At 37.6% G+C, this 11079-nt stretch overlaps 1 protein-coding gene across 2 annotated transcripts in view; it reads right to left on the minus strand.

Annotated features, from left to right (window-relative positions):
* Positions 1 to 10869, minus strand: part of nf1b (neurofibromin 1b) — a 57058-nt gene extending 46189 nt beyond the window's left edge. For both annotated transcript variants that reach the window (XM_079598875.1, XM_079598874.1), the window contains exons 1-12: positions 10588 to 10869; positions 5856 to 5999; positions 5149 to 5232; positions 4810 to 5000; positions 4622 to 4728; positions 4439 to 4506; positions 3344 to 3419; positions 3107 to 3264; positions 2379 to 2552; positions 959 to 1087; positions 280 to 354; positions 46 to 177 (exon numbers count right to left, since the gene is read on the minus strand). In XM_079598875.1, the coding sequence (XP_079455001.1) occupies positions 46 to 177; positions 280 to 354; positions 959 to 1087; positions 2379 to 2552; positions 3107 to 3264; positions 3344 to 3419; positions 4439 to 4506; positions 4622 to 4728; positions 4810 to 5000; positions 5149 to 5232; positions 5856 to 5999; positions 10588 to 10647 (1398 nt within the window). In that variant the 5' untranslated portion in view covers positions 10648 to 10869. The remainder of the gene's footprint in view (positions 1 to 45; positions 178 to 279; positions 355 to 958; positions 1088 to 2378; positions 2553 to 3106; positions 3265 to 3343; positions 3420 to 4438; positions 4507 to 4621; positions 4729 to 4809; positions 5001 to 5148; positions 5233 to 5855; positions 6000 to 10587) is intronic.
* Between the last annotated feature and the right edge of the window lie 210 nt (positions 10870 to 11079).

Raw genomic sequence — 11079 nt, forward strand, 5'->3', positions numbered from 1 at the left:
AGACAGCTAGTAGGACACTAGAGGCGGCTCTTGTGGGCGTCTCACCGGTGTCATACGGAGGGGGGCGTGACTGCTGCAGCCCTGCACCACTCTCCCCAGAGTCTCCGCAAACATGAGCCGCAGCTCTCCCGAGTAACCGTACACGGTATCGATCTTCGGCCACCAGTCCAGCGGGGACTAGATCATGACAGAAGACACACAGAGGACATTTGGACACCCTGGGAGTGAATCAGACATCCTATCTCTCTGAGGTGAACTAAGGACACGGGGAGCTCTTACATTAGTGATGATTCGGTGAAGAGAATTCACCAGCACAAAATGAAAGGTAGGAGGCGAGGACGGGGCCAGACACACCTTACAGAAAAAGAAAGAGATTTGGTGCATGTTCTTGGGACAGTGTATAAATGTAACAAAACATAGCATGTTTCATAATTCTCAATATCACCAGATAACAAATTAACAAAGCAATGTATACTACAGTACACAGTTAATCTCTGCCGCATGATTGTTTATATCATCACAAAAATGTAAATTGTGTTTTCGCACAGCTCTATATACAAGTTTGGATATATATTATATAACACTTTATCCACATACATAAACTTCAATCATGTAAAGCAATATATTCAGTTATTTCAGCGTGAAATGTACTATATTATTGCCTAGCTTTTTATAAAAAGTTAGATATACAAGTATGTCCAACTTTATCCGTATCAATACAGCATACCTGTGTATGCAATGTAAACTATATAGCATCTCTGCTTGATCGCTTGTATTGTTGTAAAATTGAAACTATATTATCGCCCAGCTCTAATCTCATGAATATAACTGAGGCAAAAAGGTTTTAAGTAATTATAAACATTATAATCATGTTTTTCTGTACCGCTGCTTTTCACAATGTGTATTGTGAAAAGTGCTCCATAAATTAATTTGAATTTGACCTGACTTGTCCACAAACCTTAAACTGCTGATTGTTGTGTGGGTTGATTCTGAAACAGGAGACAAAACAGTCGATCATTAAGTCCACGTCTGCACTCTGGCTTCCTGCGCCTCTGGAAAACGGCTTAGCTGGGTTAAACAGCAACCCCTGGAGACAAAGAGACAACCATCAATGAAGAGGACGGCATCAACAAGAACGATTCAGACACACTTGAGCCGCTGCGAATCAACACACTTGGGATTCTGTGTTCGACCCTTCTGTAATCTGACAAGTTGAGCTGTGGGGTTTATGTGGGTGATGCAGGTTTAACTCCTGCCTGTGACATTTCCCAAACTCCATTCCCCTTCTTATTGCTTAAGCCAGGGCCACTGTCCTGCAAAGTTTAGCTCCAACCCCAGTTAAACACACCTAAACCAGCTCATCAAGGTCTCACTAGGCAAACTGGAAACTTCCAGGCAGGTGTGCTGAGGCACGTTGGAGCTAAACTCTGCAGGACAGTGGGCCGTCAGATGGATAGCTTATACTTTTTTATCAAGTAAAAGGCCTTTTAGCACAGGTCGTGGTCCGTGTCTTTTTACTGTGAAATCTTTCATGTTTTTTATAAAGTAAATGTAAGAATAACTTGTATATTGTTAGGAATATTTCATGATAAACTTGACTGAAGCAATTTAGGTTTATTTTATTATCCATACATAATATATATATATATATTAATTGTGTTCAAATGTGAGTATCAGATATGATGCATCAGGCTTTTGTCTATCTCTCAATCATTGCATTGCACTGAATCATATGTTTTGCCCCTACAATAAAAACTACCGAGCTTTGATCATACAACTAAGGGGCCGTTTACACAACACCGTTTTTTAAACTAAAAACATAAAACTTTTTATGCGATTTGGTCATCTTCCGAAGAAATATTAGAGATATTAGAGATATAGAGACTGATTTTCATATACATGTGTAAGTAGTCTCCTATCCTATAGTATAATCTCCTATAAAGATGTTACTGGTTTACAAGCTATTATAATTTCATCTTATTTTTAGCCATATAAATATCAGCAACTGCACCAAATTGCATTTTTTCTCCGTTTTCTTTGGACACCTGAATCTAACTTTCCTCCTTGAGTATGAGCGCCATCTTCTCCTATAACATACTATATGGGCAGGGGTGCAAATAACTTTTTCAGTGAGTTACTCAGGTGAGTACCAGGAGATGGTGTTTGGTTCTCAGCCCATATGTAGCGTGGCCACAGCTGTCAATCATGACGTCACATTCCCGTTTTTATAGCATCAATTAACTAACTAAAACCAAACAAATTCTGACTTAATTTCATATGTCAAGTTTACAAAGTTAATAATTACCCAACCCCAAAACAAAACAAAATTATATAATAAAAAGGTCCAAACTCTAACTGAGAGCCATATTTGTCCATACCTTCAGATCCATGACAATGGACTGCACCAGCAGGAAGATAACAGAGTGATCCTCCCAGTTGATATACGTGGACGCTTTGCACAGTTTAACGCAGGCGATGGCTGCGCTCTCTGTCAGCTGTTTGCTTCCACCGTGACCGGTCAAGGCTTTCCGTAGATTCTCCAAAAACTGTTTCTACAGGGAGAAAACAACAGTACATTAATAGTTTGGGAAGAATCTAATTATAGTTACTAGTCTAATATTAATTTGACAAAAAGTATGGCCATCAAACTGTTTATAAACTGTTAACTATGTGATGTAGCTGTCTAGGTTGATCATGTTTGTGAGAGAGTGTGTGTGTGTGTACATGTTTTTACTATATTAGTGAGGCTCAAATTCCTGATATGGGTTTTGTCAGTGGCTGATACAATGCCATATATATATATATATATATATATATATATATATATATATATATATATATATACACACACACCAGTATATAATATGTATATACACCAGTGTGTATATATATATATATACACACACACCAGTATATAATAAAAAAAGTTAATAAAAAATATTTATGCCATTATTTATATATATTAAAATAAAAGATAACATTTATTATATTTAAAATATAATGTAATATAATTCATATTTAATCTGTCTATCAGTGGGTATTATAATTTAAGAACAATACAAATCAAGAGAAGATCTTCACAAGTTCACTTTTTTTTAATGCTTGCCTTGTTGTATTTAGAGTCATCTGACGTGTCTCTGGACATGTCTTGCGTAATGTTAGGACAGAGGATGAGGAGGATGATCTGCAGAGGCCAAACAGCTGCTTTCCTCTTCGTACTCTCAGCAAAACTATCCACCAGATCAAACAGCTTCTCAGCACAGTCTAAAAGAAACACACATCAGATTCACACATCCTCTCCAAAGCATATTGTTATGGTACGGTTACAGTTACAGTTACGCACCAGCCATGTCCGCCTGAGGCCTCTGGTACAGCCTGGTGAATTCATCAGGATAATTCTCCACCCAGTTCCAGAACGCCTACAAATACAATTGATTTATTATTTTTATTTTTTAAAAACACACTGCAGATGTTTGCTGCACTGAAACAGGACAACACTAGGTGGCAGCAGAGTGAATTTAATTCAAACACCACCAAAATCATAAATAACACAGAACATAAACATTTAAACAAAACATTTAAAGGTACAGAAAGCGGTTTCTGAGAAACACTGTTGATATCTGAAATCAACTCAAACAAACACTCCCCTCCCTTCATTGCTTCGCCCCCAAAATGCACTCTTTATCATAGCTGAAGCAAAGCAAAATAAGGCTTTGCGAGAAATAAAGCGAAGATGATAAACAAATGACAAGGAAGAACAAAAAATGAACATAGTTCACAAGAGAGTATAAAAGCAAGAGTTGGTTGTTAGTCGCCAGCAGCAGCACACCAGCTCCAGACAAACAATGACACTCAAAACTGTCCTGTTACTAGAGCTAACATTGCAACAGCATATCTAATTTCTGTGAAATATCTTGGTTCTGTGAAACATATCAAAACCAAGTTTGCTCACGTATGGAGCAGAAACAAAGCAACCTCAGCATCCATTTTCAGGCCTTCCTGCTTCGGTCTCTCCAGCGCTGGAAAGCTTTTCTAATATTACAGCGGGTCCTAAAGCTCTTGCCTGATCATAACCATTTTTGCCCAGTGATAGTCCTCTGACCATTTCTCTTTTGTTATGTCTCTCTTTCTATAGTCTTTCTTCAAATCTCTCTCTCTCTATGAGTGAACACACCCCCTACAGCTGATTGGCTACAAGTGTGTTGTGGCGCTCGGTTCGATCCACTTTCAACAGCGTTTCTCAGAAATCGATTACTGTACCTTTAGTTCTATAAATGTGAGAAATGTATTAATGTATCAGGTGACAGGGCAGTTGGGAGTAGCAGTTTGGACCATAAATTATAATACTCTTGTTTTAATATTTATATTGTTCTTAAGGCAATAAAATAAAATTCTTTATAATATAATAATATGTTAAAATAATAATAACTCCACCTACCTTCTCTAAATTGTAAATGACACTCAACTGGGCTGGCTTCTTCAAGGTTTTAAATTTGAACACAGTTTCTGAAAGGAGAAAAGGCTTTACTCTTTAACTATTTGACACAAAAAGAAAAAAGAAAGGCATTTTTTTCCTGCTGCCTCTAATATTTTACAGTATTAGAGCTTGAGTCTATCAAACCTTGCAGCAGGCGTTTGAGTTTACAGCAGTCCACGTTGATGTACTGGATAAGCTCGATGTCATGCACGTCTACGTTATCCTCAGAGCAGACGGTCAGCTCCTGCAACCTGCAGAGAACCAGACGGACAGAAGTCAGAGAGATCAAATCCATTACGGATACATTCATTCCTTCATCCAGTCACAAGCACCTGGTGGAGATGCGGCTGAAGACAGCGCTGAAATTACTGCAGCTCAGAGCGAACAGAACCCCACAGGCTGAGTTCCTCAGCTCAGCTGCGTGCTGGTTCCCCTCACGGAACGTGTGGATGAAATGACAGATCTCGGGTAATAACTGCTTCACGAGCATCGTCTCGTCAAGACGCATGCTGTCCTTTGGTTGCTAATAGAGAAAGAGACATTTATGGGATTCATCAACATCTAGATGTGCTTTTCAGAACCTCAAAATGATGTTGACAAAGCAATAAATGGTACAACGGTGACAGCTCATGGAGATGAGACACAATGAAAGGTCTGCAGGCGTCTCTCACCCCTGCCAGGCATTTCTCTAGTGTATCCATGATGATAAGCTGGGACAGGTAAAGGTTCTTTTCTGCAGTATCCCCAAATATTCGCTGTAAGAGAGAGAGAGATGACAAACTAAGCGAGAGAGATCCCAACATTCTCAACTCCAGCACACAGAAACATCTTCGACAGTCTAACAAACGCTCAGAAGTATCTCTGGCCTCAATATTTTTTCAATAGCCAAAATAAATATCTAGAAAACATGGAATAATGTTGATATATAGGATCAATAAAGATATACGAAATAAATAAATGACAAAAAAAAAAAAAAATGGAAATCTCAGTTTCCACCAAAATATTAAGCAGCACAACTGTTCTGAAGGATCATGTGACACTGACGACTGAAGTAATGGATGCAGAAAATTCAGCTGTAACATCACAGGAATAAATAGTAATAACTAGTAATAACGTTTTAGAATATATATTACTGTTTTACTGTATGTTTGTTTGACACCAAACATCAACTTTTGAACGGTAATGTATTTTATAAAATATTTAGTGCTGTCAAATCGATTAATCACATCTAACATAAGTTTGTTTACATAATATACGTGTGTATACATTATTACATTTTATTATATAATATACATGTATGTGTGTGTGTGTGAATATGCATGTATATATATATATATATAAGTCTGTTTGTAAATGTTTATTGTGTGCATGTACTCACCATGTTATTGACGTTCTTCAGTATGTTGGTGAGTCCACTGATGACCATGGAGAATTTGTACCTGGAGATGTTGATCAGACATTCCTTATTGTGTTCTGTGCTGATTTTAGTGTGTGTGTTCTGCAAGCCGACTTTCACGGGAAGCTAAAAACAAACAAACAAACAAACAAACAGGCTGTGTTCAGGAACAAACACATGCATTTGTAATGTGTTTGTGTTCACAAACTGGATGAGAGATATCAGAGTGAATAGTGACTTTAATTTATGGTCTTTTAATCACACAAATCTATCAATGGCCTAATATACTGCATGCGTCATATGAACCACTTTTAATGGTCGTCTTTTTAGTCATTTTGGAGCTTGACGATCCATATTTATTTTCATTATAAATGGTCAAAAGTTTGGAATAAGATTTTGAAAGTCTCTTCTGCTCACCAAGTCTGCATTTATTTAATCAAAAATACAGTATAAACAGAAATACTGTGAATTATTATGTTTTTTTTTCTATTTTAATTTATTTAAAAATGTAATTTATTCCTGTAGAGGTAATAAATTAATACTTTATTTAACAATGATGCATTAAACTGATTCAAGTGAAAGTAAAGACAATAATATTACAAAACATTTATATTTCAAATAAATGCTGTTCTTTTGAACTTTCCATTTATCAAAAAAATTCAGAAAAGTTTCCACAAAAAAATAAGCAGAAAAAACTGTGATAAACATTGATAATAGTAAAACCCATTATTAATAATTGAGCAGCAATCATGATTGATAATAACTGAGCACTAAATAAGCATATTACAATGATTTCTGAAGGATCATCTGACACTGAAGACTGGATTAACAATGATGAAAATTCAGGTTTCCATCACAAGAATAAATGAAAGAATACATTTTATAAAATAATAGAATAAATTAAAATATATTAAACACAGTTATGGTAATATTTCACAATGTTACTCTTTTTATCTGCATTTCTGTATATTTCCGTATATCTGTATTTTTGATCAAATAAATGCAACCTTGCTGTGCAGAAGAGACTTCTTTTAAAACATAATTATTCCAAACTTTTGACCTCCAGAGTATGTAAAAGAGTAGCCAGGATATTATTCAAACATTCACATAAGAGTGAGCAAATGATGACAGAATCATTTAGAAGGTGAAAATATTTCTTTAATCAATATGAAAACATAAAAATAAAACTTGCTTGCTGGGTGGGATACAACAAAGTAAACACTAGCAAACATCTCGACTTCAAAGTCTGGAACTTGCTAAAAAACAATCGGTGGCACAAAATCTCTTTTTGGGATTATCCAGAGTTTAGGTTTAGCATCACTAAACACTCCTAATCTCCGCTGAACCTCAATCAAACTGCAATGATCCCAACACAGCCCACAAGCCACCCATGACCCCTTCAACAAGACCCCTCCGTCTCCACCTGCTGGCTGAACGCCCTATGAAACTCTTAAACCCTCTGATCTGTGTCTATATACTGTACGCCACCAAATATGGTATTTAGCACACAAAAGTAATAAGGCTAATTTAGCTAGCCTAAGACTCAAGGAAAGACCGTTTTCAAAAGCGTTTGTTGTTGCAGTACCTTTAGCAACCTTTGAGGGGCAGAAGTAGCACCAAAACTAAAGTACCTTCTAAACTGATATATTTTTCATGTGTTAGGCTACCAGTTTAACCTGCTCATAAACATCATATTTCTCCTGACACTCACAGAGTTCTTTTTTCAAAGAGACAATTCACCCCACAATGTAAATTGTGTCAACATTGACCCACAACTTTTTGAAGAAAATCCTACCAGAAACTCACCTTTTGTGATCCATAAAAGAAAGTAAGTCATATGGGTTTGAATTTGAAATAACATGAGGGTGAGTAAATAGTGACACGATATCTTTTCAAAACGACATCATTCTGTTAAGTCTGTCGATGTTTATTTGGTGTCTGGGCGAATTTTAGTCAAAAACTTCTAGACATGTAACACGTTTCTGCAGTTAAAACATTGAACACAGAGGCCAAACTACCAAAATAAGAAGAAACGAAAACATACTAGTTTAACCATTCACAGGCTTTCACCCATCTGTGGTAAACAATGGGTTACATTTCTAACTTAAAACTTGATTCATAAGTATGATAGCAGGTTTAAACCAGTAGAATCCACAATAAAGAGGGATAGTCATCATTGCATAAGATACTACTCAGCTATACATCACACTGAACACCACACACAACATACCTCACTGAAACCATCTAAAGTAACCTAATAACTCTGAAGAGATTAAACTGATGATTCAGCTTTTAAAATGAGAAAGTGAAGCTGTGTGGATCAATCAAGGGTCAGCAATGAGGTTGGTTCACTTGTGGGACACAAAATATGTAAAGTATGAACATATAGGCTACACAACAAAGTATAAAAATAAGTGCAAGTAGTGCTATGAATGCTAAACTGCTAAAATTATGACCTGTTCCTGGAGCAACAAAACAGGACATGTTCAAGCAATCTTAGCTGTAATTTGACCCTCTGTAGCCAACGTATGTCAACAACACATCTGTTTCATGCATGCATTTTTATCTGGAAGAATTTGTAGTGTTTGTTCAGCATTAAAATAGTCCCTGACTGACTTATATATTTACCTATTCACATGTTTTTGTGACATTTACTATTTACTATACATGTGAATACACTGTTTTTAAGATATTTGAACAAAAATATGATGTATAAAATTGAACATTTTCTAGACAAAAAAAATCTACCAAATGTTATACCAAAGATAAATATTAACTATCAAAATGTACCTCCTGCTCTTTTTTGTGATGCTTTATCCAAAACTAGAAGTAAGAATTGTTCTCTTTAGGCAAGATTTAATTTGTATTTAGGTACAATCTCAAAGTCTATTTTAAGAAAGCAATCAAAACATCTAGAAAATGTATGTTTGACAAAATTTCGTAATATTTTGTATCATGTGTACGCTCTCCTTTTTTCACTTCTTCTTGTCTTCCTCTTTTAGGTTAAAGTCACCATGAAATCAAAACTCTTATTTTTTATGGAATACTGCAGTACTCATGTTCTCTTGCAGTGACATCTCTTCTCTGATGACACGTTTACTGGCGTGAAGGCGGGGCAAGCTGTCACTCACATGACATCACAGCAATCTAATAATCAAATCAAAGGATTGGACAAAATCAAGTCCCGGAATATTTTTTTTTCTTGTTTGAGAAGCCTTTTCATTCGCTTGCTATCGCGAATTCAGTTTTATGCCGACATTAATTCATATTTTATTTATTCTTCGACACCATTTACAACTAAAAATTTTAAACTTTTTATGCGTTTTGCATATCGTTTTGAAAACGATACCGTTATAATCTCCGTGTAAACCACAAAAACATGAATTTGTGAAAACGGTGACGTCATGCGCATGCGTATTACGTGTTCAGGCGAATAGTGTTTCTATAGAGCTGGTAAGTCCCGCCCCTCCGCAAAACCCCGCTGGACCTCAAAGTTGAAAAAGCGTCAATGCAAGTGAATGGGAGAAAATAATTATTTTCTGGTCCCGTTTGAATTGTGCCATGAATGTGAACATATGTTGTCTGTGAATTTTTTATATAATCTTTCGTGTGAAGAATGCTACAATTTAGCGGGTAGAAGTTTGATACGGGTAGACTTTGTGTGAGAGCACTTTGTGGACTACAACTCTTCGCTGCTTTCGGCGCGTTTGAAACGTCAACACCACTAGCTCACGGCTCTAGCTCACGGATCCCGCTAGACATGGCTGTCTTTGGTGCACTTCACCACCTTCTTTCAGGGAGAGGACAAAATCGTTGAGGTTGGCGAAAACCACGGGTAAGTCAACTTTATGGGGTGACGTCACATAGGCGACATGTAGTCTTTCTCGTTATGTCTTTTCCACAACTGCTAGCCGACGAATCATACCATATACTGTCAAACTTGTAACATGAAAGATTATATAAAAAATTCACAGACAACATATGTTCACATTCATGGCACAATTCAAACGGGACCAGAAAATAATTATTTTCTCCCATTCACTTGCATTGACGCTTTTTCAACTTTGAGGTCCAGCGGGGTTTTACGGAGGGGGCGGGACTTACCAGCTCTATACAAAGTGACATCGCCAACTACTGGCCTGGCATGAGTAATACAGCGTTTTTAAATTGTTTTCACGGATCTGTGTGAAGAGGATAGTTTTGACCGTCGTCTGTACACGAACAACACAAAGGAAAAACGTTGCTGTTTTTGGTATTTTTGGCAGAGTACAATAAAATGCGATAAGGTTAGGGTGATCAAATTTTGGCTTGGGGGGCACATACATAGTCCAAGGACAGTGATTGGTCAATAAGAATGTTCTTCCAATAGTTGCTCTCTGATTTTTATTTATTTATAATAATTGGTTGACAGGCACGCAACTCTAAAACTAAAATCAGTGGTCAGTGATTGGTTGAAAGGAAATATTTCCAAAATTAACCCCTGCCCTCTGATTTAGGTTAGTAGGGGGGTTTTTTAGGGTTGATGTGGTTCCAGTAAAGGATCCTGAGCAACACGTCCTACTAGATTAGTCCCGTCCCATGCCTTTAACGCTGTTATGGGACATAAACATGACAGCATCAGAATGAGCTTCTGCACGGATGCGCTGCGGCGGTAGCTGCGTAACTGCGCATCCGTGCAGACGAAGCGTTCAGAGATGTTTAGATGAGCTCTGACCTGCTCGTCGAATCGGGTGATGACGGCCTGGACCCACTCCACGGGCTTCTGCGCCGCCATGGCCGCTCACGCCTGCACCTCCGCCACTGATGATGATGAAGATGATGATGAAGTGGAGGAGGAGGAGAGGACGCCTTTTCCGCGGTCCGCGACCCCTGCGCTCCTCGATCCGTGCCGCGCTGAGGGCCGCACGAGGGGCGGCTTGGTATTCGGTCTGGTCGGTGTCAGAAACAGCAGCATGCCGCCATGACAGTGCCGGAAGTTTGAATCCTCAGATCCAGCGAAGCAGCAGCAGCACAGCGGTGCAGATGAGAGATGAGAACACGAGTGCGCATGCGCCAGCAGAGAGAGAGAGAGAGAGAGAGAGAGAGAGAGAGAGAGAGAGAGAGAGAGAGAGAGAGAGAGAGAGAGAGAGAGAGAGATTTTGTATTTATGTTTTTCATTTATTTTATTTTTTTATATATATATATATATATATATATATATATATAT

This window comes from Phoxinus phoxinus, assembly GCF_949152265.1.
Source record: "Phoxinus phoxinus genome assembly, chromosome: 23".
Lineage (NCBI taxonomy): Eukaryota > Metazoa > Chordata > Actinopteri > Cypriniformes > Leuciscidae > Phoxinus > Phoxinus phoxinus.